The 27,854-nt window shown below is 36.1% G+C and overlaps 12 protein-coding genes across 12 annotated transcripts; 4 read left to right on the top strand and 8 right to left on the bottom strand.

The window, feature by feature from the left end:
- Positions 1–710: 710 nt before the first annotated feature.
- On the bottom strand, positions 711–1,385 carry PRCAT00001405001 (copper transporter family protein; the record flags this gene model as incomplete). The annotated part of the gene is made up of 1 exon (XM_062951191.1): positions 711–1,385. One exon carries the CDS (start codon positions 1,383–1,385, stop codon positions 711–713), a length of 675 nt encoding a protein of 224 aa, XP_062808218.1.
- Positions 1,386–1,711: 326 nt separating this feature from the next.
- PRCAT00001404001 (ferric reductase family protein) lies at positions 1,712–3,946 on the top strand (the record flags this gene model as incomplete). The annotated part of the gene is made up of 1 exon (XM_062951190.1): positions 1,712–3,946. The coding sequence occupies one exon, from the start codon at positions 1,712–1,714 to the stop codon at positions 3,944–3,946; it is 2,235 nt and encodes a 744-aa protein (XP_062808217.1).
- Positions 3,947–6,535: 2,589 nt separating this feature from the next.
- Positions 6,536–8,323, bottom strand: PRCAT00001403001 (uncharacterized protein; the record flags this gene model as incomplete). The annotated part of the gene is made up of 1 exon (XM_062951189.1): positions 6,536–8,323. One exon carries the CDS (start codon positions 8,321–8,323, stop codon positions 6,536–6,538), a length of 1,788 nt encoding a protein of 595 aa, XP_062808216.1.
- Positions 8,324–8,825: 502 nt separating this feature from the next.
- On the bottom strand, positions 8,826–9,869 carry PRCAT00001402001 (uncharacterized protein; the record flags this gene model as incomplete). Its single annotated transcript, XM_062951187.1, has 1 exon — positions 8,826–9,869. The coding sequence occupies one exon, from the start codon at positions 9,867–9,869 to the stop codon at positions 8,826–8,828; it is 1,044 nt and encodes a 347-aa protein (XP_062808215.1).
- Positions 9,870–10,632: 763 nt separating this feature from the next.
- Positions 10,633–12,576, bottom strand: PRCAT00001401001 (uncharacterized protein; the record flags this gene model as incomplete). The annotated part of the gene is made up of 1 exon (XM_062951186.1): positions 10,633–12,576. The coding sequence occupies one exon, from the start codon at positions 12,574–12,576 to the stop codon at positions 10,633–10,635; it is 1,944 nt and encodes a 647-aa protein (XP_062808214.1).
- A 153-nt stretch (positions 12,577–12,729) lies between these two features.
- On the bottom strand, positions 12,730–13,941 carry PRCAT00001400001 (uncharacterized protein; the record flags this gene model as incomplete). Its single annotated transcript, XM_062951185.1, has 1 exon — positions 12,730–13,941. The coding sequence occupies one exon, from the start codon at positions 13,939–13,941 to the stop codon at positions 12,730–12,732; it is 1,212 nt and encodes a 403-aa protein (XP_062808213.1).
- Positions 13,942–14,223: 282 nt separating this feature from the next.
- On the top strand, positions 14,224–15,279 carry PRCAT00001399001 (alpha/beta hydrolase; the record flags this gene model as incomplete). The annotated part of the gene is made up of 1 exon (XM_062951184.1): positions 14,224–15,279. One exon carries the CDS (start codon positions 14,224–14,226, stop codon positions 15,277–15,279), a length of 1,056 nt encoding a protein of 351 aa, XP_062808212.1.
- Positions 15,280–15,475: 196 nt separating this feature from the next.
- PRCAT00001398001 (uncharacterized protein) lies at positions 15,476–17,026 on the bottom strand (the record flags this gene model as incomplete). The annotated part of the gene is made up of 1 exon (XM_062951183.1): positions 15,476–17,026. One exon carries the CDS (start codon positions 17,024–17,026, stop codon positions 15,476–15,478), a length of 1,551 nt encoding a protein of 516 aa, XP_062808211.1.
- A 246-nt stretch (positions 17,027–17,272) lies between these two features.
- On the top strand, positions 17,273–18,334 carry PRCAT00001397001 (SDR family oxidoreductase; the record flags this gene model as incomplete). The annotated part of the gene is made up of 1 exon (XM_062951182.1): positions 17,273–18,334. The coding sequence occupies one exon, from the start codon at positions 17,273–17,275 to the stop codon at positions 18,332–18,334; it is 1,062 nt and encodes a 353-aa protein (XP_062808210.1).
- Positions 18,335–19,078: 744 nt separating this feature from the next.
- On the bottom strand, positions 19,079–19,810 carry PRCAT00001396001 (uncharacterized protein; the record flags this gene model as incomplete). Its single annotated transcript, XM_062951181.1, has 1 exon — positions 19,079–19,810. One exon carries the CDS (start codon positions 19,808–19,810, stop codon positions 19,079–19,081), a length of 732 nt encoding a protein of 243 aa, XP_062808209.1.
- A 3,726-nt stretch (positions 19,811–23,536) lies between these two features.
- PRCAT00001395001 (sugar porter family MFS transporter) lies at positions 23,537–25,252 on the top strand (the record flags this gene model as incomplete). Its single annotated transcript, XM_062951180.1, has 1 exon — positions 23,537–25,252. One exon carries the CDS (start codon positions 23,537–23,539, stop codon positions 25,250–25,252), a length of 1,716 nt encoding a protein of 571 aa, XP_062808208.1.
- A 1,069-nt stretch (positions 25,253–26,321) lies between these two features.
- PRCAT00001394001 (amidohydrolase) lies at positions 26,322–27,704 on the bottom strand (the record flags this gene model as incomplete). Its single annotated transcript, XM_062951179.1, has 1 exon — positions 26,322–27,704. The coding sequence occupies one exon, from the start codon at positions 27,702–27,704 to the stop codon at positions 26,322–26,324; it is 1,383 nt and encodes a 460-aa protein (XP_062808207.1).
- Positions 27,705–27,854: the final 150 nt, after the last annotated feature.

Here is a 27,854-nt window from a genome sequence, read left to right as displayed (position 1 = left end):
TACTGACATTCTACTAAAGTAATATCAGTCCCCCTTTTCATTAGTAAAAGGGATGGTTCTAGCTCTTCAACGAACATCGATACTATCAGCATATACTATCATACCAGAAGAGATACATCATTAGTCACTCACAAGCCAAGAAAGCTCTCATACACAATCAGTGCACAATTCACGAGAGACAAAAAATGAGCATGGAGTGAACTAAAAATAACGCTGCACTAAGAGCCAAGATGAATTTTAAGTGATAATTCTCAGATTAACGTAAGAGAAACAAGTAATGAAAAATGATTGCAAAGAGAAGTATGTTTAGGAATTTAAACCCAACGAAGTCTAACTGAGACTAGCAATACCCTTTCTCATTTAAAAACAAAATAAACAATAAAAATTAAGCTTCACTAGGCTTATGAAAAGGCCCTGAAGCTCAATACAACATACTATTGCCCCACAGAATATGTAAAGCATTCCAAGTTGATAAGAAGTTTTGATGAAACATTTTGCAAAAGCATTTTCAAACATTCACTCTCATCTTGATATGAACGTATAGCCTCGGAATATGAGCTCAGTCGAATCATTTGTTTGTAGTTTTGAAAAGAAAAAATTTGAATCTTTTGCAAAATACGTGCAACTATGTTTCTTGAAGACATCCACCTTAAGAGCCCTAATATATCTGAGATTTGACATAACATATAAATACAGTCAATGAAGTGACATTAACATAATACTTTTGGTTCTGATAAAAGTTCCTCACTATTAGCTGTCATGTGTCCATTGGAGTATAATAACCTACCCAATCTTTTTAACCAAACCTCACCGCATGTCAAGCCTAAAACAGTAGCAAAAAAGTAACATGTCACATATGTCATCACTACTAACATCAAAGAATATGCTAGTGTTGCAATTATGAATGACAATATGATTCTTAGAAAGTCTCTCTCAAACTCTTTCCAACTAGTATAAAAAAGCAGTAACCAAAGTACCTTTTGCTTATTATTGAGAATGTGACTATTAGGCGAAGAGGAGGATAGCGATAAAGCATCATCGGATCGTTTGTAGTATATTGGTCCCGCAAAGTTAGGGCAAAGCACTTCTGGGTCTTTTTCGTCATCGAATCCAAATTGAACTGTCTCCTTGGGTTTAGGGTTTTGAAGCTTTGTTGCAATTTTCCAAGCACCTTCTTCGACGTAGATATAAATAAATATGAAGGTTCTGAATAAAAATGCTGTGAAAAATATTAGACAAAAAATGCCGAAAGCCTGACTTTTTGTTCTAGCAAAAAACCCGTTGAACAATACCGGGACGTTTTCAAAGTCATTGGTGAAAGTCAGCCGCATAGAGTTGGTTCTATCGGTGGCATTTTCTTCTGAGCTAGGCATATCACCCATCATTTTGAGTCAAATGATTAAAAATCTCCCTGCAACATCAAGAAGAAATTACTGCCTTAAATCTGGCTGTGCCAAGAACATTCGCAAATTTCTCGGCCAAGTTATCACGCTACCATTTCGTTGGTCAATCCGCTTAATCGTGATACCTGAAGAGCATTTAAAATTTCCTGATACAAAACTGATTGACACACACCAGAAAGCAAATCTTTAACATAAAATGAACTTAATATATGATGGGAAGTCCTACTTTTGAGAGAGACATGCAACCCTAATGACAGCTTGGGCTTAAGTAACTGAAAAAATATCGAAGGAAGAAAAATTTAAGTATCATGAAATTATACCCATTATTATTATGTTCTTGTGCACTTACATCTTTGATACTGGGACTTGTGATAGTGGATAGTATTGTGGCAACCTCATGTATATATTATATGAAGCAGTTCAATTGGGGTTGCAACTCGACTGGGAATAACGCAAAGCTGTATACTTGTCGATGTGGGAATGAAGTCTGGTTAGAATCCATTTCTAATTGTATATTCCAGGAATCTAGTAATGTTGGCCAAAGAGATCATGCATTGTTGCATGCAAGTAAGAGATGCTACAAAAAATCTAAACAAGAGATTAAAATTTCATTGAAAGACTTTTATATCTATCATAAAAATACGTCTTCTTTATTGAGACTGGCTAACAATTCAAAAGATACAGTGGATTTGGTTACAGTTCCACTTAAATTAAATGAAACTGACTTTCAATTTTATCGAAACAGTTTCAAAAATGTGAGAGATCAAGTTAATAAAACCCAATGGTTTGGCTGGGCGTTGAATTTTTACTGGATATTTATTATGATGATTTCGGTAATATGGAGTAATCGTCACAGTGTTCTATTTCTCTTGTCTGAGAAACAAGTGAACAACATGAAAAGTATACTTATCCAGGCTTCACTCTCAGCACTGAAAAATTATAACTCTCCCTACTATTTTGCTGATATATTTCCCATGATGATTCCAACCAGAATTGAATTTTTGGCGATCACATGTTTTTGGATACTTGTCATTATCTTTTCAATAGTTGACTATCATATGATGATACCGAACGCCTACATGGGTGATTCGAAGTTTTACTATTTGTTGGACTTTATTTCTTACCGTACATGCATCATGTCAATTTCTTTACTCCCTTCGATGTACTTAATGGGAATCAGAAACAATCCGTTGAATAATTTTGTGCAATGGTCTAGAAAGACTTTTATAACGTTTCACAAAACCATTGCACTAGCTATGACACTTTTGGCATTTATTCATTCTTGCGTATGGACTGCTTATACTATAAAAGAAGGAGATTATTCTACGTGGGCTATTGATGCTTACTGGAAATGGGGAATATCCAGTATGGTATCTATATCTTTAATACTATTATTCAGTATAAAATGGCTCCGTATGGTATTATATGACGTGTTTCTATTTTTACACCATTTCTTTTCCATTGCCTTTATCGTATCAATATATTACCATATTTATACCTTAGGGTGGTTAAGTTGGTGCTATTCAATAATAGCTATTTATAGTTGGGACAAGTTGATCAGGTTGGTCAAGATTTTTTTTTCAGGAAAGTTGATTAAAAGAGCTGAAGTAGAATACTTTGATTCATCATTAATAAAGCTCTCAATTCCAGCAAAGAAAGTAGCGTTGCAACATCAACCGGGTGATTATACTTTCTTGTATTTTTTAAAACCCAACTTTTTCGCACGAGGTTGGCAATCGCATCCCTTTTCGGTTTATCCAGATCCCAACGATTCCAATAAATTGTGTTGTATAATCAAAGTTAAAAGAGGCATCACTAAATCTGTATACCACCACCTTTTGAGAGAATCTATGAAGAAAGAAAAAAGATTAAATATCCCTATTATAATGGAAGGAAAATATGGGTTGAAACCAATTTTAGCAGATCTGAAAATTGATAGTTCAAGAGATTACGTCTTCGTCGCAGCAGGGTTGGGGATTAGTAGCATATATCCCTATTTATTGAAACTCCTAAAAAATATTTCCGAGAATGACTATCAAAAAATTCGTCTATTTTGGATCGTTCATAATATTGACGTTTTATCATGGTTCAAGAAAGAGATAAGACACTTGACTGAGTACTTTGGGCTTACAAATGAAAAGCAACAGTTCAAGATAGAGATAATAATTACCAATAAAAGTAAATACTATTTACCACATTGTCATAACGAAAAACATAATGATTTACCAATATCATCTAGCTCGGATTGCTGCCTTCAAAGCTCTGACGCTTTATCTAGTGATGACTCAGATCATTACAACATCAACATGTCTGAGTTTGGATTGGTTGAAAACAGTTCCTTTAAAATTTCCTGTTTACCTGTGGCCACCAGGCCATGCTTACGCAAGCTAATTAAAATGAATCAAATTCGAAGATCAACCTATTTCATCTGCTGTGGTCCATCTGTCTTTAGTGATAATATAAGAAGTGCTGTCAATCAATATAGATTAGAATCTCATAGTGATCATGAAATAAATTATTACGAAGAGTGCTTTGAGTTATAGTTCTTTTTTTTTTTGATCAAATTTCTTGTTAAAAAATCTTGCTATGAGACGAATAGCATAATATTTAGTCTTTAAGAGTATATATTTTAGCTATGTTTCGGGACTATCCTGTAAGGTGGAGTTTATAGATGTATTAAATTTTAAAAATAATAAAAATTTGAAGAAAGATACTATTCACCTTTAAGTCTGGCTTTTATACCCTATTAACGACCTCAAGATAGAGCAAGAAATAAACAAAATCAAATAATATTTTATGCCCTACGTTAAGTATATTATTAAAGGTAACTTTTTTCTTGAAACTGATCAATATTCTCAGCTAGAATGCATAAGTATAGAAATATTTGTGCTGAGTTCTACCTTGTATGACGTACAAAGTTATATGCAAGTTTGCATCTTAAACTAAAAGTAATTCATGCTGCAAAATTTTTGTGATGTTATCTGCATGTTTTTAATTCGACCTTGCATAAAGCATTGCGATCTTCAAATATGAGCCATTGGCCTCGTTTCTCTATACTTTAAGTCAATAGACAAACTTCACAATTTAATGCTATGTGTAATTTAAAACATAATTTATTACTCTATAAGAATATTTTTTTATATGATTCTCCGCCGTCAATCTTCAAACTATTATCATGGCCTAAGATGTAACCCTAGTTAATCTGAACTCTAAAGTCATCAATTAAGTTCTTTTCCAGTCTTGTTTTCTGTTTCAAAATACTCAGAATAGGCTAAATAGCACAAAAGGACCGAGACCATTCAACTTGATTCTTGAAAGTTTTTCATTTTATTATTATAGGTATTTTATCAGTTCCTTGGTATTCTCATATAGATGGTTGAGGCTTGCTTGTGATCGTTTAATAATGATACTGAGTATTGAGCTTAGTGAATTGTTTATTTTGTGGAAATATCCTAATATGTCTAATTGCCCGAGCTGTCTTCTGTATGGTGAGTCTTCTGATAAGCTTGTGAGCAGGCTTATAACGCAGGACTTCAAGATAAAAATAGTATAAAACATGAAAAGTGGAAGTAATTCTTTTAAATACCTTGTTTCTGCCTCTTATTTGATCAATTATCCTTTTCATTTATCAAAGAGTCATTAATGTATATTTCTCCACCCTTTGCAAAGAGAACATTATCTTCATCAATGCCCCTCCGCATGATTCCTTTTTATTATTTCCGATTGTTTTTAAAGTTTACGCCTCCCATTCTCTTGACAGTGCTTTCAATATGTCTAAATAGTAGAACTAGAAATTCCCTTTGTAAACACTATTCGACATTTTTTCTTAAACTGACTCTTTATTTGAAGATTTTGACAACCATTAAATTTTAAGGTACTACACAACTCGAAGCATTTTCTGGACGATACCATATATCACGTAATTCTCGCATCCCTTTAGTTGTATAACTGAATCCACGATATCTGTTGGCGATTAAACGGTCGAAATCTTCATAACTAAATTGTCGTTTTTATCAAGTAGTTCCAATACGAATTTTTCGAAGTAGATTTTCAACTCAAGTCATGTATCATGGAAGTATCCGTTAAATATGTACATTTTATTTGTATTTTACTGCACATCAAATCTATTTGATCCTTCTTCATTTTCACAGGCTGAGCCTAAGCCGGTTCCCAGAAACCAAACATATCGTTCACATTCAACTGTCATCTTACTTAATGTTATATATCAAAAAAAAAAAAATAAGTCCACGCCACAATGAATGCAAAAGGCAACACACTAGACAATTGAAAACAGAGTGCATGCGAAGAGTAAACTTTCCAACTGTCATGGAAACTTCTTTTTTACAGACGTGCAAATAACTTCTTTACTCTACAAATTCGAGAAATGGAAGACGCCAACACGTACAACTTGAAGAGTAACATACTAGTGAAAATCATGCCTTTTTACTAGAAAAGCAAGACTAATGTTGAAAGCGAACCCATAAGGATGCAATTATAAACCTGACTTAAGCGAACTACTCTAGAGCAAAAGTCGAGACTAACTAGAGAGCGAGATAGCCCAGGCCCGGTAGTTGTCTTTCGTGCATGTAAACTCGGCATGCAGATGTGTAATTGGGCCCAGATACACCCAGATGTACCATAACTAAATAAGGCTGAAATTTTAAGATTCACATCATTTGTTTTAATACTTTTAGGATTTCGAATCACATAAATTATTTTCTATCTCTTTTTGAATCATGTATTTGACTTTTGCTTCGTGGACTGATTTTTACCAATATTTTTTTGCAGAGTATCAAATGAACGGAATGATCTTAGTCGGGATGCTTATAAACACTGAATCATAACAGACTGCTACAACCTTGCTGTCTATCTGAAAAATTCGGATTTATTATGTGTACATTGCTCTTACGCTTCTTTTAGTTTAATCGAATTTTACCTCCGAAAGACTTGCTAAACAGTGTATTGTCAACCTGTTCATAGAAGACGAGAAATAAATATCCAGCTATTCACATAGCTCATTCGATCTTTTTCGAGTGCCCAGATAAAGTAGTTTGTGATATCAATGCGGATGAACTTAATAGGGGCCACCCTCTTTATCAAGAGAGAAAATAAATTCAATATTCAGGAACAACTCAGGAGAGCTTAATTGTAGGTACAATAAAGGCTTCTTGGTTAATCGGACGTAAGTAGATAATTCTATCAGCAACTGTGCTTGCAACAACAAAATCCTCTATCTTCCAATCCCCTCTTCCATAAATATCAGAGAATTTATTGGGCAAAAGAGAAAAATACAACGAAAGGAAGGACTCTTGTTCGAGGAGGTCTTCTTGAGTAATATCAATAGTTCTCTTTACATTTTGAAACTGCGAAATAACGACATCAATCTGGCTCTTGAAAGCCTTGTCATTTAGGAATTTATCCTTTGGGTATTCTTTTAAATTATAAAGCCTTAATATCCATAAAAGAATTACAACGTCAAGGATCTTCTTCCCTAAAATATCCTCATAGGAGTAGACATTTAGAGATGTAGAGAGATATTTCATAAAAATTTCGTCATTTTTCAAAATCGTTTTGAAGGAGATCATTTTAGCTTTTTGTTGTTTCAACAATTTTTTCTCATAGCTTTGTAAAGAGTCTAATGATTTTTGGAATATTAATCTTTGCCCTTTCTTGTAAATCTTTATATACTTAAACACTTCATCAACTTCATTGGGGACATCTAATTCATTTTCTTTAAATGTCTCAACTTTCATGACTAATATCTTTCTTATTTCTGTCAATCCTTCTAGTTTCATTCTTAAAGTCATTCCAGTTTCTTTCTCAAATTTCATCTGTACTAAAAATGCAAAAAAGTCTACTAGTTTGAGTGGAAAAGGAGTGTTCCAATCAAGATAGAAATTTATTCCATTTTTCAATAATTTAGGATCATCTATCTTTTGTTTACGTTCATAGAATTCAATTCCAAAGTCTATTGCCTCTAAAATCTTTCCTTCATCAATTTTGAAAGTAATCGTAGTCTCATCGTACTCATTTCCTTCTACAGCAAAGCCATAGTTAAGTAAAAGATCAACGTTAGGCTTATCACCGTAGTTGTTAAATAGCTCTTGGTTTTCAGCTACATTTTCATCAAGTTTGAAGATTACATTTTCTTCACGAGTCTCATTGACACTGAGGTATTTTATTTTGAAATTGTTCCTGTGATTCAATAAGTCTATTACCGGTAACAAAACTGGCGTCTTCAAATCCTTTTCAGACATAGACGAAGTAACTAAAAAGTAGGGAAATCCTCTAGAAGTCAAAATACTATAGGACCAAACGTAAGAACGAAAGCTGGTCCAGGAACTACCTTCTTGTATGAAATGTTCATAAAGCTCACTAGATTGGTATGTATCTTCAAGTAAATGCTCATAATATTTCAATTCAGAACTTAAGGTCATCTTACTGACCAAATGTGGATAGGCTTTTAAAAGAAAAGTCATCAAATTATACCATTCACTTAAAAGTTTGGATAAAATAGCTTCCAATTTCAGTTCTGCATCAGTCGATTTGAGTTGATTTCGTATAGTGGGCTCCCAAAATAAAGGCAGCGATGGCGCTTTAGGTAGTATATCCAAATATGGCTTGAAGAACTGTCCAATTCTTGTAGTATCAAATTTAAGTTTGGAAATGAGTAAAACCATCATCTCGTTGTTGCTGTTAGATTCAGTGGTCAATTTCACGTCCGGAAACAACGATTTTATCATATCAGGCCCTATTGCGAGTTCTTTAGGTAACTTGATCAAATTTTCATTTTCTAACATTCGCTCTTTCACTACAGCAAACATACCTTTCCTCTCATCAGCTCGAAAATCAATCTTATCATTAATGAAAACATTATTTCTATGTGACCAATCTATGAAAGACTTCAATAGTGTATCCATTGTACCGAAAAACTTAATTATGTAAGATCACAGACATTTAATAGAAGAACTTCGATTAAAAGGAGAGTGATGAGAAACTTGATTAATATGCAAGATCATCACAAAAATTTCAAGATTTTTTGAACTATTTGGAGTAGTATTCAGGAACAGGTTATATAGATTCGCGCATTTTGAATATAGCAAGAAAAGAGCTTCCAGCCCCATCATACTTATTCTAAGTCTATTCTTTTTATAATATAGTCATAAAGAGGCAGACTGGATGATAATAAATTGATTCAATCAGTATTTGGTAAGAGCGTGGAACAGTAAGTCCCGTAGACGAATACTGTCTAGACAATATATTTTGTAACAATTTAAGGATTGTTTCATATATATAAATGGGCTTTCTTTTTAAACAAAGTAATACTAACGGTCACCATCCATATGGTGTAGAAAAAAAAAAAAACCATCGAGCAAGGCATAGAGAAAGAAAAAATCTTTTTAGGTGTTTGAAATTATTCAGTTAAAGTAAAAAGCTGCATCCAATAGCTATTGCAGCCAAAATTGGACTTATTGAGCTTTGAATAAAATTCTTCTCTCCAGCATTTTCGACAATTGAAACTACCGCAGAGGAAGATTGACCAACTGGTGATGAGCTTGATAAATCTGGGGACTCAGGTACTGGCTCAGAGGTCTTTGATTCACCACTAGAAACTGCAGGCTGTGGTTGCTGATAAGTAATAGGTACGACACAAGGACCAGTAACTGTCAAAGTAGTTGGCGCAGGAACAGTGATAGTGTCAGGGTTGCAGATGTCGCTTGAACATGTTGTTACTGTAATAGTCGTAGAATCTGGGCAGTATGTGACAAAATCTGTAATGGTTTTTGTTGTGACAATCGTTGTGTTCTGATACCCCGAGGAAAAAGAAGAAGAAGGTATTGGAGCACATTCTGGTCCTATTCCTCCATTGGTATACCAATCCAGCGGACAAGGAGTGTACGATAAAGGTACGGACGAAGATGGAGAAGGAGACGAAGAAGGTATCGGTGCGCATTCTGGTCCTACCCCTCCGTTGGGGTCCCAACTCAGTGGACAAGGTGGGAGTGATGAAGGTGATGATGAAGATGGCGAGGGAGAAGAATCCTCAACAATTCTAATATTGACTGGAACACAATTCAGTTTCCCATATTTTGAGGTCAGCAAAACATTATCTTCACAGGCATAAAAATCTTTCGAAAGACCGATTTGGAGCAATCCATCAACATCTTTAATCTTCAGCCCTCCTTTAGTGAAAGTAAGATCCCCGTTTGTATCGGTACCTAAGTACACTTCCTCTCCTTGCTCAACCGAATCTTGCATACCAATGTAACCATTGGATTTGAAGTCGAAATCTGAATTGCCATAGTCGTCTGATATTGCGACGTTGTAAGAGAGTGGCTCTTTCCTTATTTCTGTTAAACTTTTTCCGTTATATGATGTATTATCCGATTTTGTGGTTAATTTTATCGTGTTTGCACTGACGATTCCGATGACAGAGATAAGCGGCAAACTAAGCAAGTGTTTCATTTTATCTTTTCTAATTTTATAGGTGTCTCTTTATTTTACAGACTTTCACGACAAAAAAGCTAACTATTCTTTCAGGTGAAAGCAGGCAAACGAGGTCTAATATGATTGCATTTATAGCTTCTTATCAACATTAAGCTTGTGTCTTTTTGTTGCTAAAAATATATGAACTTGATCTGAGCCAAAAGATGGAGTATAATTTTAGCATCCAATATCAATCTGAAGGTTTTGGTTTGTATCCCACAAAATTTCAGTGTTCAATCGGGTGCTATTACTTGATGGGCGAAGTTGAATTGGCTTACATTCTTTTTTTTTTTTTTTACAAACTTCAATGTTCACTTACTGTGTCTAATTCCTTCACCTCATAAGTATCGCCAATGGGATATCATTATAGATACACCTAAGATGACCTGAAGAGCAGAGTATAAAGAAATCATTTTTAAAGTACCTTTGAAAATGAGAGGCAAGCCAGTAATTGACTCGAAGAAGAGGGTGAATTAAAAACAACGTTTAGTGCTCGTCATTTTTCAAATTTTTGCTAAAAATAAGTCCACACGCAAATTTAAAATAGAGTAACAATAGCAAACGATAACTCAAAAATAGAAACTTTCCTTCATTAGAAAGTAGCCTGTATACCTAAATATGATTAAAAATTTATCTGCTATAAGTAAAAATGCCGAATCTTGGAAAGAGTCTACAAAGAGCTCCATTACTTTTTACTTCTAACTATAAAAAATCCTGACATTTGGCCGCTTAGCTTCCGTTTCTAGAACATCACCAAACCCAGAAAACGAAAAAATCTGATTGATGCCCAATTGACCATATCACCTTCCTCGTTGTCTTTACTCCATATAGTAGTTAATAATTTTTCAAACTCTTGAATATAGTTAAATTTTAACCTCTCTCTTATTGACCTAATTCTCAGTAATACATACGACCTATCGTCATCATTATAAGCAACGGATCCTGCCATTACTAACGGAAACATGAGACTAGTTTCTAGGTCTGAAAAAACATCAATTACTTTTACAGAGCGTAAAATTATGCTGAGACAAGCCTCTACTCTAGGATCTTTTCTATTATAACCATATTGCACTTGATATAATCTCAAGAATGATGACCATTGTAAGGCCACCGTATATGAGGAAAGTTGCAATTTTCCATTGTCCTCTGAACCATTGATTTGATATCTATCTATTATATCTCCAATAGGAGGCGACCATTCTTGCAATTTCAATTCTATGATAGTTGCGAGTGAATTGAACTGTTCCTCATAAATTTTACTCTTGTGTCTTGAGAATCTTAAACTAGCCAATGTTGAAATATTGCCAATAATTTTGAAAAGCTGACCACCGATACCAAATTTAAATCCAAATTTACAATTCAAAATGTCTTCGATATAAGTTTCGTCAACTTCATCATACAGAAACGGTCGCTCCAGTGAAGAAGTTCGTTCCAAATATGGGGTTGAGCATGTGCTAAGAGATGATATCAAATCCAAGTAGCAAAATAGCTGGACTGCGATTGGAGAAGCTTCGCAGACTTCTTTCAAGCCACCTTCTTGATGAATTATCTCAGCAGCCCTTTCTAAAGCAATGCTCCAGAGAAGAGAAGTCCCCTCTAGGACTTCTTGAACAGCGATTAAAAGGACACTTAAAAGAAGCTTCTCCATATTAATCCCAACCATTCCTGCTTTTGTTAGCTGTCCTTGGGACTTCGCTCTATATAATGCGGCATCCCTGTGATATTGGGGAACCGTTTCTATCGTATTGGCTCTATGCGATGCAGAGATGCTAATGACAGGATAGCGAACTTGCTCATCTTGAATACACAATGGAATAATTGTACTCAAAAACTTTGTTGACGTTTTATCTACGAAAAGAAGACATGAAACGTCTGATATGAAGTACATCAATAGGTCCATCTCTTTCTTTGGAACCTCACAGCTCGCTAGCTGTACAATAGTTAATAAATCATTTCTTTTGAATTCAAATGCCTTACTCTTGCCTGAAGACTTCCCAACAGGGATTCCTGAGTCACTACTTTGTTGAATCTCATTGGTTTTGCTTCTTAATTTATTGAGTTCTTCAAACTTTTCAGATGCTCCAGTCACATCTTTTGATTCGTAACCAACCAAAGAGTTAAGAAGGAATTTTTCTCTTCCATTAAATGGTAAAAGAGCTTCTGAACGAAAAAACGAATCCATTTCGGTACAAATTTTTCCAACATCCCTTTTTCGAGAATAGCTATTTTCAATTAAAGCATCTGAAACAAAGAGTAATTCATCCAGAATACGTTTCTCTTTAGAGCTGTGGCAATTTTCTGATATATCCAACGGTAATTCAAGTGAATTATGGAGTGAAGTACGATTTTCGGCCACCTCTCGAAGGTTGTTATTACCTTCTGATATATCCCCTGAACAAGTTACATTCTGCCTATGACAACTTCCACAAATGGGCCAGTTTTCATCGCATTTCTTTTTTCTTAGCTTGCAATTGACACAGCCATTATGACTATACTTCTGTTTCTGGGAAGATTCAATCTCCTTTTTACCAACTCTAGTTCTTGGTCTTCCATTTTTATTAATTGGACGCTTAAAAGTACACTCTGTGTTCAGTTTTTTGCAACTCCAACAAGGTAATCCTCCCTTGCACAGCCTTTTTCCAAAGTGACATCTATCGCAAGCTCTCTTTTTTGAAATCTTTTGCATCTAGCTTTGACCAATTTCATGGTAATATCAATTTTTACAATCAGAGCTGTCAAGTTAATTTCTACCTACAGTTTACTTAAATCCTACATATAATTTTTGGGGGAAGGAGATGAAGCGAGGGAGCGTTCGTATTAAGTATATTACATAAGTAACCTAAAGTCTCTTTCTAATTGCTAGTAGAGGAGACTCTGAAGAAGAATTAATTTGGGTCATATCATGAGCATCCAAGCAAGCCTTTCTTGATAATAATACAGCAGGAGCTGCTCTAGCTTTAATCTCCAGGCTATATGTTGCGACGACTTCCCTCCATGACTTTGAACAAGAAAGATACTCATCTAACTGCAGCATAAAATTACTCACATCAGTTATACCATGGTTTGCGGCCTCACCTCTATACATTGTCATCGCATGGGCAGAGTCACCTAGAAGTATCACCTTATCGTTCTTGGAATCCCACTCGACCAAGGGCCAATCACATAACTTTATCTCTTGAATCGAATCTTTATTTTGTGCAGCCCGCATAACCAACCAATATAAATCATCATTTAAGCCCTCTGCATGCTTTATCATAGCGATAGCCTTTGCGTGATTAGATTTAAATGGCTCCTCATCATCGTCTGAGGACTTCCAGGACAAATTAACTTGCGCATAATACGAATCGTTTTTCTTAGTGTATTCAGGTGTTTCGAGCATCGAAAACCAAAAAAAGGTCTCATTGGAAGGAATTGTACCTTGAAAAAGTAAGGGATCAAACTTCTCTGAAATTTTCTCGACTTCTTCACCAGACAATTTAATTTTAGAACCACAAAACCTTACTGGAAGGTGGTACAAACTGCCGGTGTCTGGACAAACTAACCTTCGAGTGATCGAATTCGAGCCATCGCATCCTAATAACACGTCGCCTTTAAAAAATTCACCATTGGAGCATGTCACAACTATTTTATTTTCGATAGAAGTGTCAAGATTCACCATCTTGCAATTCCACTTAACATCAATATCTTGCAAAAGGATTTGTCTAAGCTGCTCTCTCCTTATTCTAAGCCTTCGAGAGGGGGGAATAGAGATGATTGTTTCTCCTGAGGATGCATTTATATACTTGAAATTACCAGTATCTACCTTATGAAAATTAGGTCTGACTTCAGCATCATAGATCTGATCCAACAAGTGTTTCGGTAATAATTGTTCAAATGTTTCTAATGCCCAATGTAGCGTTATCGCCCAGCCAGATGCTACCCTGGCTCTTTCGTTTTCATCTCGATCAAAAATTACAAAGTCAATGTTTCTGGACTTCAATGAATGCGCAACAAGTAATCCTATTAAACCAGCCCCACTGATGACGAACTTCAATTCCTTTTTTACTGTCATTATTGTATCACTCAATTCAGTTCTATTATAAACAATTTACGATCTATTGCAAATTCAGCTTTATATCCTCTCACGTTATATTCTTCGGAAGAATTTTTTTTTATCTTCCTTATGTCGGTTATAATTCTTATCTTATCTTGATTTCCGAATGTCTTGTCGCAATTTTCGAAAAAGCTCCGCCCAAAAAAGTCTCCGGGGATTCATTAAAAATGCAGTCTCGGTACATTTAAAGAGTGAAATTTACTAAAATCGATACTCCGGCTGGCAATTGACAAGACTCAAATGACGAAAGGGCATGAAGCTATTAACCCAATTCATCCATCGATGATTGACAAAATGGATCCTGATTTTATCAAGTTATATAATGAACATGTTGCGAATACACCAAATAAACCAATTGATTTACCTCTATTAAGAAAGAACTATTCCAAGATTTATTCTTACGGGACAGGGCCATCACCAGATATCAAAGATGTAAAAGATATTCATTTCAAATCCTCTGATGGATATAATGTTAGACTTAGAGTCTATACACCAAACGGAGTGAAGGACAATGTGAAATTGCCCGTCCACATTGATTTTCATGGTGGAGGCTGGGGCCTTGGGGATTTGGATACGGAGAGCCATATTATTAAACACTATGTTGAATTGGCACAGATCGCTGTGGTCGATGTTGATTATAGGTTAGTGCCCGAGCACCCATTTCCCACGGGTCTAAAAGACTGTTTCGAGGCTGTCAAATATGTGTACAATAATGCAGATGAGCTTGGCTTTAAGGAGACTAGTATATCAATTGGGGGAGTCTCTGCGGGTGGTAATATCTGTCTTGCAATTTCACATCTATGTAGAGATATTGGCTTACATCTTGTCGCATGTATTGCGGGAACACCTCAGGTTGACGATATCCTGTCTTATCAAAGGGCCGAAGATTCTCCTTACCCTTCAAATTCAGAATGCCAATTTGCTCCAACTTTAAACTGGTCCAGATTAAAGTGGTTTGACGATTTGAAGTGGATGTCTTTGTCAGCGGATGAGGCTACTAGGTTGTCCCAATTGAAAGATATTGGGTGGTTCAAGAGTATAATTACAGCTCCAAACTTTTCTAATCTTCCCAAAACGGTTATTTTTACGGCAGGATGTGATCCAATGAGGGATGAAGGTGAAGCATATGGAGTCAAGTTAATCCAACATGGTAATGAAGTTGTATTCAAAAGATATCCTGGAGTTCCCCACCCATTCATGCACATGGATGCAGATTTATGGCAAGCGTCAGATTATATTAAAAGAACTGCTTTTGAGTTGGCTCTCGCACATAGGACTATAGAGACTTTTGTTTAGGAGAAATACATAAACAGATAGACATAAGCAACATTTGTACGATCGTATATTATATCTAAGTTCTTGTTTGGAAAAAGTTTGTCACATTCTTAAAAAAATTCTCGTCGCTCACTCAGTATACATAATATTTATGAAAATATAAATTTGAACTTCTGGATTAAATATTTAGGTCGTATTTTTATTATAGGTTTTCATATCAGTATGAATATCTGAATGACTTATTTTGAAAGTCAGTTAAATCCGCCCACACAGTTTCCAATTCTTCATTCTCATTCGAAGCCTCGTTTGATAGGCTTTTATCTCTTATTCTGTTACGTCGATAATAAATTCCGGCAATGATAAGAGCAAGTAGAATACTCACGGCCTGCGTTACAAGCATTGAAATCTTTGCCGGATAGTAGTTCGGCGAATCTTCAACTCTATATGATTGGGGTCCCACGATATTTCCCAATGCAAACCCAACGCAAATGAAGACGGCGGTGCTCCCTACTTTTTTGGTTGATCCAGCAAAGTTAGCCCCTGCCCACGAATAACAAATGGCTAAAGGGGGGGTAACTGTATTTATCATATAAATTCCAATCAAGAGGCCTGCCTTATTTGTTTTAGGTAAAAATGACATCAAGGCACCGCCACACACTGCTGGTATTAACAATACGGATATAGCCAAATATCGAGGAACCCCTTTCATAATAAGGAAAGTAGATATCCAGCTAGATAGAACACTTACTAGTCCTGATGGAATATTTAGTAATGCTGCTTCTTTTGAAGTAAACCCAAAAGAGATGATATCAGTAGCTGAAAATGTTGAGATAGTGTTTGATGAAAATGAAATGGTAGCAGATATGAGGAGCAACAACCAGGCTTGAACATCACGTATCAATTCAAATATCTGCAGTATTGATACCTTATTATTACCGACACCAATCTTTTCGCTGCTCAATTTCATTAACAAGACGTATTTTTCTTTGGGGGTTAATTGCTTCGTTTCTAATGGAGAACTCGGAATAAAGAAACAGACGTAGATTCCCGCTACTATATTAGCAGCTCCTACAACTAGGAATAAGATTCTCCAGCCACTCACTGCAGCTGAAGGGCTCACAAGCTGAAAAAGATATGACAAAATACCTCCAATAATTTGACCGAACCCTAAACCAGAATACCATAATCCAATCCTAAAGCTACCCTCAGATTTTGTATAAAAGTTAGTGGTGATTAAAGTTAAACATGGAACTACGGCAGCTTCTGAGATTCCCAAAAGGATTCTGACTGCCAATAACCCTCGAAAAGAAGTTGGAGCTGCACAACACATCGTTGTAACCCCCCAAATTACTACGTTAACCCCTAAAACCAATCCCACAGGAAATTTTGGAATTATAATAAAACCTTGTAAAAACTCAGCAGCGATATAAGCTACAAAAAAGTAAGTAGCCAAGTCAGAAAATTGGTTTCCGGTAAAATTGAGCTCGACAGTCACACCCATAACCTTCGCATAATTTAATGAAACTTTATCCAAAAACTGTAATGTATATACTATTGTCATAGGAAGGATGAAAATCTTATCAAGCTTTTTAGTGATCACTCTGTCAGAAACTTCTTCCAGGTTTGCTTTGGAGTCAAAATGCTTGATGAATTCCAAATTTTTATCAAGATCTAGTGAACTTTTTTCATCATTGTTATCATCATAGCTTGCAATTTCTTCATTGACTTTTGCAAGAAAAACCTTTTCTTTTATCACAGAAGACACCATACTTAAAGAGACTGGGTTTATAAAAGCTTCGGCTCCGATATACTAGTTTCAAGCATCATCTTATTCATTTTATATGTTTATTGTAGATATAAACTATTTTTCTCTGATAAGAAGACTACTCGGTGACTTTTTTTTTTCCGACGCCAGATCGATGCTCTTTCCGCAATTTTGCGACTTTGTTGATATAAAGACCTTAAACAACAACGCTTAGGCTAAAACAAATTAAAATTGTCACTTTATTAGGCTATGACAGCATCTTCAACTATATCAGAGGGATCTACTATATTGATTTCAGGGGCTACGGGATTTATTGGAGCACATTGCGTCGGGCAATTGCTTCAGAAGAATTTTAAAGTGAAAGCTTTGTCGAGGTCTCTCGAAAAATATGAAATGTTAAAAGCAGAAGTTCCGGATACGAAAAGACATTTGTTAACTTGTGTCCTTCTTTCTGATATATTAAAATATGATGACTTACTAATAGCTGTCAAAGATTGTGATGGAATTTTACATTTAGCGTCACCATTTACTTACAGCGTTACTGATTTTCGCAAACAATTGATGGAACCAGCTGTAATAGGGACTACCAACATATTGAAAGCTGCTTTGTTGGAACCAAAGATCAAGAAGGTTGTTATAACATCTTCCTTTGCTGCAGTCTATGACTCAAGCAAAGGTGAACAACCAAACACCGTCCTAACAGAAAAGGATTTTAGCCCGTTGACTTGGGAAGATGGAATCAGCACAAAAGATCCTAAGGTCGCCTATAGGGCTTCAAAAATTGTCGCTGAGAGAGCAGCGTGGGATTTTCTAAAGAGGGAAAACCCCAACTTCAGTATTTCAGTCTTATGTCCTACCATGGTTTTCGGGCCCCTCTATTCTATCAGGCTCCTTAAATCAGTAAGTGAGTTGAATTTTAGCAATACTATAATTTGGAAGGTTCTAAATTCTAGCTCAAGTGAAGACCTGATACCTCCTACTAGGGGACCAGTTTGGGTCGATGTTAGGGACTTAGCGCTTGCCCACGTTCGGGCTCTCGTTGAGCCAATTGCTGCTAATCAGAGATACTTAGTATCTGCTGGGAATTACGACAACCAGGAAATTGCTGATATCTTAAGAGAAGCGTCAGATTACGCAAATCTTTGTCATATTCCAATCGGTAACCCTGGAGAAAGACTAGCCAGCACACACTTTGCCACAGATTCATCCAAAGCAACTCAAGAATTGGGTATTCAATTCAGGCCATTAAAAGATTCTGTTATAGATATTTCAAAACAATTATACCAGTTTATAGAGAATGAAATCAAATAACCTCAAGAAACATTCGATAAAAAGCCAAAGTGACCAACATACTTTAGAGCTTAAATTTAATTTTAGAAAGATAATAATATATTCGTCTCGAGGTTTTTCAACACTTTTGTATCCTTCAGTCAAGCGACCGCTTTAGTAGGAATGGATAATAGACATTATCGTTTTAAAAGGAGGGACCAAATTTACCAAATATCGCCTTAGGTGTCGTTCTATAAACAGATTGCTCGCCCCTTTTCAGGTCCGGTGACATAAAGTCCAGATCAGCTTCTAAAATAATTATTTTTTTTTTTAAAAAAAAAATCAGGATAATGCCACTCAGGACTTAGAAATTACTAATGGTCTTTAATCAGTTATAAGTTAAGGAGTATTGTAATAATCATCCATAGAATATTGAACCTCAAGACAGAGTGTTGATATTGCTATATCCTAAAGAATCACAGGAGCCATTAAAATTACTTTCGTTTTCAAAGTCCCCCTGCCTTTTTCCTTTCGTGCGCATCTTATGACGATATCTTGTCGGTAGTGAGATCATACGAAGGAAGCCCATCAATCGCTTCTTTGAGGCTGCACGTCATTCTGCATATCCCACAAGGTGAAGAATAGTAACACTCCGATGTCGCTGAAAAATGAGGGAGCCTTACTTATTCAAAGCAAAGAAAGAGTCCCTAGAGAGAACTTGATCAACATCACAATCTATAAACGTTGATTGCGCATAAAGATAGAGTTATGGATCTAGCAACCTATTCAAGACAAAGATTCATAATGCTTCAAAGCGGCTTCAACTATAATTTTATATATTGGATAATCTTTTTCACTTTGAGGAGCATATAAAAGGACGATCTCGTCGATAGGAGTACAGTTTGTAAAAAGTTTCAAAGTAGTTGGGAAAAGTTCACCCCATTTCTTTTCAAGTACAATCTTTGCATCTTGGCAATGCAATTTTACGTGAAATGATCCATCTTTTACATGTCTATGAATTACTTCATTTTTTGCAGTAGCAGTTTTGAAGAATAGCGCCTTAATATTCTTTTCAACTCTAGACGGACCAGTAAAACAATCATTATGTTTCTTTATCAACTCGCTAAAAAAGCTGTCGACATTGCTTGCCTCGGTGTTGTCTTTGTCCAAATCGAAGGCAATTTGAGTTACTTGACGATGAGGAATAACCCAGTGCGCCATTTTTGGAGGGCTCGATGAACGCGTAGGCAAATCTTTTGCATTCAAATAACCACCAGCTTCATCGCTCTTCAAAGATTTAGGATTTCTTTTATCTCTTCTGAAAAGTAGAGTTAGGAAACAAGACGCCATGTATCCGATTCTATTGGGAGGGGGGCCACCTGGCACTTCGATTTCTAACCATTGGTGATAATCATCTAGATACTTAATTGAGTATACCCCAAGAATTAACGTTGCCAATCCAACAGTACTGACACTACGAACACTCAAAATTGAGGCAATCTGGCTTATAGAAAGCATAATTAATAGATATGTTTTACGGGGGCGATTTAGATTAAATATACTAATATATTGAGCGATTTTTTATATTGTAATCGCTTTCTGCACACAGCGTCACCATCCTTGACACCATATTTACGTACAGTTTGACACTTTTTCAAAACTATCAATCCTGCCTTTTATATTAGAGTTCAAGTAAATGGTTATACTTATCCTTGTCTGTTTAGGGTAGTCTGAGATACCATCAGTAGTGGCTAGCTATCCGAAAAGTTAGGGGCCGAATCGAACGGGGAGCGCATCGAGACTAGCATGTATTATTCAAAAGGGTCTAAGTTTCCATTCAAACCTGAAAAGTTCTCCAAGCCATCCGAGTTATATCTCCAAAAATTATTAGATGCAGATACACTCTTTTATATCTGCATTAAATTGAGCACAAGGCTCAATATTTTCACTTTCTTCTTCCAATAGTGAAGGAAAGTCCATTTTTATAAACTCCGCTGCGTTAAGAAACGTGCATCGAATCTTGTGACGGATACAGAATTTGGCACCCAAGTGCGACGTATTCTTATAAAATTGCTCCAAGGTAGTTACCAAATTTTTGATTGTACCCGCCTTACTTCTGGAGTCCATCTTTGCACAATTAACAATTCCCAACGAATCTATCCATTTAAAATATGTTGTTGTTCTAGATATAACTACCTAAACAAGATCTTATTAACATATAGAACATTGTTGAAATAATTGAGGCATTAACTGAGTCCCCTTGAACCTAAAGACATCAGGTGATATCATACAAAAATTTATCGACCATTCTTTGATTTAAGTTGAATTCTCCTTAACATGATTTAAGCTCATTATACTTTACTATTCAAATGAGACCGCTAAAAAAAACCTCGTAAAAATTGGAGGTCAATTTCGGAGGTATTCTTCGAGTGGCATGTTGGCGTTAAGCAAAAGGACTTGTATCGCTTGTTCCTGATGACCAAGAAGGAGGTAAGAAACAGCCAATGAAGATAATTTTTCTTCATTTATTTGTTGAATGCGCTTTGAGAAAACATCAATTGGATCTTTTTGCGTAAAATGGATCGAACTGGTCTCTCTTTTTTTTTTTCAAACTTCGGAGGAAGCTGATGAATCAGACAGTATTGTTCAGACGAATATTATTTACATAATTGGGGATGCTTCATTCAGTTAGTGCTGTTTTTTATGATTGGATCATTTAAAGCATTACGAATCAAAATGCTTTTTACTGTGATCTAATGGGCATATTTCCTATATCAGATCATGCGGTGTCCTGACAGAACAAAAAATACAATTTCTCTGGTTGCAGGAAACATTATTCTGTAGTACCTTCTGGAACTATTCCAAGCTTTCATAAAGTGATAATACTGCACCCTGAGAAAAAGATGATCCAATAATAGTGGGAGAACTCGGTGTGTCTTGTTTATTATGGCAACCCTCGCGAGCAATTCACTAGTTCTGAAACAAAAAGCTATAGAAACGATATCTACGAAAACATCCATTGCATATATTGCATATATTTTCGTCACGATTCTGGGAAACTAAATAGTATTATCACTATGAATTACCCTGTCCATAGGAAGAAGCGATTGCATTCGTTTCGAAAAAAAGATCATAACATGAGTTTTACCAAAGGTGTTTGAAACTCTGAAACTCTGAGACTTTATACAGATTGAACGAAGCTACCTTTTTTTTCACATTCTTCTATCGCAATTACTTTTATTCATATCACTTAGGAACAAATTTTGAACTGAACCTATTCAATTGAGGAATCCTGGCGATAATTCTTCCACAAGAGGACAAAAGATGTAAGACTAGTACCTCTACTTATTAGGCCTGCTTCCGACAAATCAGTAGCGGATACTCTTTGAATTAAACAACGAAGGGAGGCCATATGTCTCGATTCGCCAAAATATCGAAAGATTAGTATTGCAATCATCTATCTGGCTAAATAAGGAATTAGAAAGCATTGCAATACCTGTGGTAGTCACTGAGAATATTTTTTATAATTAGCGGAACAATAATAGCACGGCTACTTCTCGGTATTTACATACAGTCAAACTTTATCGGTCGGACTCACTAAAATCGGAGCTCAAATTTGTCCGTTGCCCTCTGTTATTTTTTTAATGCATATAAACAGACGGAAATAAGTCAAAATTTGGAGCTATATGTTCTGTTCATGTCACGATTGTTGAGCACAGAGCCTAATTTTGTGAACATTCGACATGAAAAATAACTGAATTGTAACATTCTTATGCCTCTCTGCTTCTGTGTTGACGAATGATAGTAGTGTTCCATATGAGATCAAAGTTGAGAATTTTAAATGATTTATTTTCCACGTCTTACCAGTAGGAATGAAAACTCATCCATTCAAAGATCAGGAAAGTTTCAACTCCACTCCTTACTCTACTGAAACCCGTATTAACATTCATCTTTAGAGTTATCATTTCACAGACGTAACTTTTCTTTATTACTTTTTGAAACTTCTTAGTGTCCTATGTGGCTGACTGCATTTCCAAGCAAGTCTTTTTCTATTGTTAGGAGTTTTCTTTTTAGTTTAACTTTCAAGCATATGTAGTTTGGTACCATCGGTTTCAGTGTTTCAAATGACTTAGCTAGTACCAGCTTGTCAGATTTCCGTTTTTACAGTTCGGAATTCAGTCTGATGAAAATACTCGCTGGTAATATCATATTTAGAGAGGAATGAGGATTTTAGGCATCACTCTATATTCACATACGAAGAAATATCAATCGAATAAACAATAAACACCTATGAGGTTGCATGAATCTGTCCTCAGTGGTGAAGAGTAGAACTTAGAAAAACTTGTAACTCAACTAATACAGGAAGCCAACTTCTTGCTTAGACCATATCTATTAATGCCATAATGATCTCGAGTTGAAAGAAGCGCTCGCCAAGAATATCTTCTCTTTGAAATCTTCGCGTATCAAAATACTTGTCACACAACGTTTTGATAATCCAAGCATCAGCCACTCTCGCAGCCAACGGCTCTCATGGTTAGCATACCAAGAATTTTCTTGTGGCCTCATTCCCTGCTTTAAGTGTGCTCTAAACTTGGCCCATTCAAATCATGAAAAAGTATAAATTGAAAAGGGTCACTTCATAAAGTCCGTAAATTGCTGTAGCTCTGTCGCTAATAACATAATCTTTATAAGGCCGCGATTCCCACGAGTTGTTTAGACATCGATTCCGAATGTGTACTACAATTCATAGAATAGAGTGATAACAATATTATGTCTCCTTCTAAATATTGATATAAGCTAAGCAATATTTAATTGTAGACGGCCGGCTCCAGGTAAGTTCCCATTTGAACCGCTCTAGTAACAAGCATCTCAGTAAAAAAGGCTTGCTCTCTTGCGTTTATTCTTTATGTGCCTGACTGAATATGCACTGTAATGTCATTTCGCGCTTTGTACTAAGGAAGTTTTGAAATTTAATAAGCCAAAAAGCTCAGAAATTTGATCAATTTCTTTTTCTCGCTCTCATTTACGGCAGTTTCTCCGGTCATACAGGATCAATTGTTTCTTTTAATCAGAATATGTAGGAAGCTCTCTCATTGTGCATAGATATGCAAGACTGCAGTCCGGTCCCGAAAATTTTTCTTATTCGATGCTGGTCGCTCAGGTCACTAGCTTGTAAGAAATTAAAAGGTTAATAAGACGCAGAGTTAGGACGAAACGTTTTCAAATGAAGCATATTTATCTTAAATGTCAGATATTCAAAATAGTAATAACGAAGCGTTAGAGTCGTCACAGACAAGCGTTGAAGGTGAAGCTAGAGCCCAAGAAAAGGCAAGTAACTCCGATGACCTTGAGAGGCATGAAACTCCTCAAAATGAGAGCGAAATACCCACTAGCAAAGAAATAGAAGAAAACTTACCATCTTTACCCGAAAAGTCGTTTAAAGATTACCTTTCATCCACTGTTCTTTGTTTCTTCATCGCTTTTGGTGGTTTCATATTCGGCTACGACACTGGTACCATCTCTGGATTCACTAATATGCCTGAGTATATAGATAGATTCAGATTGCAAACTATTGATAGTAATGGAAATGCTGTTACGAAAACATATAAGGTCGGTCTTATAGTTGCTATATTCAACGTAGGGTGTGCATTTGGTTGTCTTTTTCTTTCAAAAATTGCAGACGTTTCTGGTCGTCGTATGGGAATAATGGTAGCTGCTGTCGTTTACATTGTTGGAATAATCATTCAAATTTCATCCCAAAGTCTGGAAAAATCTTGGATTCAGATTGTAATCGGACGTTTAATTTCTGGGTTCGGAGTTGGGTCAATTTCAGTTTTATCTCCATTGTTCATTGGAGAAACATCACCAAAAGCTCTTAGGGGTACCTTGGTTTGCTGTTTTCAACTTTGTGTCACGTTTGGAATTTTTATTGGTTACTGTATTAATTACGGTACTTATCATCATTACAGTGACTCCCGTCAATGGAGAATCACTTTAGGTTTAAGTTTTGCCTGGGCACTTATATTGCTCGGGGGCATGTTATTTTCTCCTGAATCACCTCGTTACTTGATTGAGAAAAATAAAATTGAAGAGGCCAAGAAATCAATTGCCAGATCTAACAGTGTTGATCCGGAAGCGCCATCAGTCTACACCGAAGTTCAAATGATTCAAGCTGGAATTGATAGAGAAAAGCTTGCTGGTAATGCATCATGGTCTCAATTGATTTACGGAAAGCCTAAAATCCTTTTGCGTGTTACGACGGGTGTTACATTACAATGCTTACAACAGTTGACTGGTAACAATTACTTCTTCTACTATGGTACTTATATCTTTAAGTCGGTCGGATTACTGGATTCCTTCCAGACTTCAATTGTATTGGGGGTTGTTAATTTTGCTTCCACATTTGTTGGTATATATGCAATTGAAAAGCTTGGAAGAAGATTATGTTTACTTCTGGGTGGTGTTGCAATGGCGGTAGCATTATTGATTTATGCCACTTTAGGAACAGCAGGTGATGTTACAATCAAGCCACAAGGTGATGCTCAAATTTTCATCACTACTCTTTTCATTTTCTTCTTCGCATCAACCTGGGCTGGTGGTGTTTACTCCATTATCTCGGAAATTTATCCACTTAGAATACGGTCAAAAGGTATGGCTGTTGCAACTGCAGGTAATTGGACATGGGGGTTTTTAATCTCATTTTTTACGACATCCATTACCGACAAGATAGGGTTTGCGTATGGTTACGTTTTTTTCGGCTGTGTTGTCTTCGGTTTTGTTTTCACATACCTCTTTGTCTATGAAACCAAGGGATTATCTTTAGAAGAGGTCGATCAATTGTATGCTTCTGGAATCTCAGCATGGAATTCTCCAAATTGGCAACCTCCTAGTCAAAGTGAAATGGCATACACTACGGGCTATGCACGTGATGTTAAACCTGAGGAAGAGAGAAGAGAATAATAGCTTTAATTCCCTACTCAGGTCGAGCGTCTCTTTTTGGTTTTATATAGATTAACTTGCCCACTTACTATGTTTGCCAGCTTACTTTGCCTATATTAATCAATTAAATTTAGGTCTATATTCGAATATGAATGAAAAAGCTATTTTCATAATTTTACTTCCTGTAAAAATGCATCGAGTTAACATCATCTCTAACGCATAGAAATACTGTCAGATGTTTCTGTAATAATCTCAACACCGGAGATTACAAAGGCAAGTTAATGTTAACTGAACTATATGAAGTCCGTAATGCCATCGATGATACTCCATGATCTATCGAGAAATCTTTAATAGGAACACTGAATTATTAACAAAGTTACATATAGGAAAGAAATATGAAAAGCCCAATATCCCTATATGTATCTAGTTCTATAATGTGTAGAACGTGCATGGATTGAGAAATTGATGCTGTTGGGACTGTTGAACCTTTTTGGGAATGAAAACAATATGCTCGCAATCTAAGACCCTTTTAGTTTAGCAAAAGTAGGGATAATACTTATTCAAGTATACTTTAAATAGCACTGTGAATAAAAAAAGAGCATGCTGAAGAGAGAACTTTGGGGCGGTGTCCTTTTTTCATAGTAGTAGTCACCTCTTATTTACCATGGTAACTATAATTACAGAGCAGTCAGATGCCAATTTATTGCTCGACTGCAAGAAGGGGTGAATTTTCAAGCAGATGCAACATAACATGGTCAAGGATCTGTACTATACTTGTGTTTCCAATAACCTTTACATGATTGGTGCCTGCAACTAAGTGCAGAAATCTGCGAACGTAATTTCGTCCAACATTGATATAACCATAATGACCTACTTAAATACTACTTAAATTCTTTTTACTATTTTTTGAAGCTTTCGCTCAAAACGTACGAACACGTCGCTGCAAAATTGACTGGAAGTCATCTTAAAGCACTCTCTAAAAGTATAATCATATAAGTGAAGATTATGTACAGGAATTTGGAACAGTAATCACCATAAAGGTAAAACTTTTTATTTTAGAAGTCTAAATAGAGAATTTTTTGTACAACAGTCAAGTAATGGGCCATTTCGAACCTGCGGGACAATTTGCCCGTTTTCTGATCTCTTCTCCATGAACTTGTGCTTCTTTAATAATTTTTTCTTCATCGAGAGTCAAAAGTACTTTGTTCTTAATCACAATTTTCCCATTGATTACAACAGTTTCGACATCAGACCCAGTTGCTATATATACCACCATGGAAACTGGATCTCTTTGAGGCTGAGCGTACAATTTATCAGAAAGATTGATAGATATGAAATCCGCTTTTTTACCCACTTCTAACGATCCGATTTCTTTCTCCTTACCGAGAGCCCTTGCTCCAATGATGGTAGCCATTTCAATAATTTTTTCCGCCGGTATTAAAGATGGGTCACCATGTATTGCTTTAGGAAGCAAGGATGCTAACTTCATTTCCTGAAGCAAATCCATTACATTATTGCAAGGACACCCATCACATCCAATCCCTACCAAAACTCCGGCATCATTCAACTCTTTTACACGAGCAATCCCACTTCCCAATTTGGCATTGGACGTGGGACAATGTGCAACTGAAGCTCCAGTTTTGCTAAGGATTTCTATATCATTGTCATCTAGATGAACCATGTGAGCTAGAACTGTACGGGGGCCCAACAAACCCAAATCTTGACAATAAGTCATGGGCGTATGCCCCTCAGAAGCAAAAAATTCTCTGTCAGCCTTGACTTCAGCACAATGCATTGTAATCCCAATACCACGACTTCGGGCAACTTTTACCATTTCACGATATAAATTCTCAGACACTCCGCCTGGAGTCCTTGCACCAAACCAAACCTCAACCAAGCCCTCACCAGCCCCATTATATTGTTCGAAGCATTTAATTGTATTATTAAGGGATCTCTCATCTTCAATTAAACCTTGGTGCATAGAAATTCCTTCTTGGGTGGCATAACGGGGTTGATCCATTACAACTTTACCAATACAACCCCGAATTCCAGATTCAACTACTGCATCAACAGCCCCCTTGAAGCCATAACGTTCGGCGAACAACGCTTCAACAAAAGTCGTCGTTCCTGACTTTAACATTTCAGCGATGGTAAGTTTAGATGCTACATATCCGTCCTCTTCTGTGAAGTTTCCTTGCATACACCACACTCTATCACAGAGCCAATCTATCAATGGTAAGTCATCTGCAGCAGTTCTGAGCAATGACTGGGCAAGATGTACATGAAGAGAAATTAAGCCTGGCATAATAATTTGTCCTTTGAGATCGACAATCTCTTCATCTCTATATTCTTCAATCAAGTCTTTCGCCTTCCCTATAGCCATTATATATGTATCCTTGACAAGGATAGCCCCATTCTCAATGATGTCACGAGTCTCATTGACTGTTATAAGCGTAGCATTACAAAATAACATTTCTTAAATTACCAATCAACTTAATATATATACCACACTGCGGATAGGTGCCTTAAATATTATTCAGAATCGCATCTGCACTTCTCACAGTATGTCCACTCGTGAAAATAGATTTGCAGCATTTTCATGGCTCCAAATTTAACCCGGACA

This window comes from Priceomyces carsonii (genome assembly GCF_900007245.1).
Source record: "Priceomyces carsonii strain CBS4050 genome assembly, scaffold: Debaryomyces_carsonii_scaffold_1, whole genome shotgun sequence".
NCBI classification, from domain to species: Eukaryota; Fungi; Ascomycota; class Pichiomycetes; order Serinales; family Debaryomycetaceae; genus Priceomyces; species Priceomyces carsonii.
Note: the sequence above shows the minus strand (reverse complement) of the source record. Positions and strands in the feature narration are given on the sequence as shown.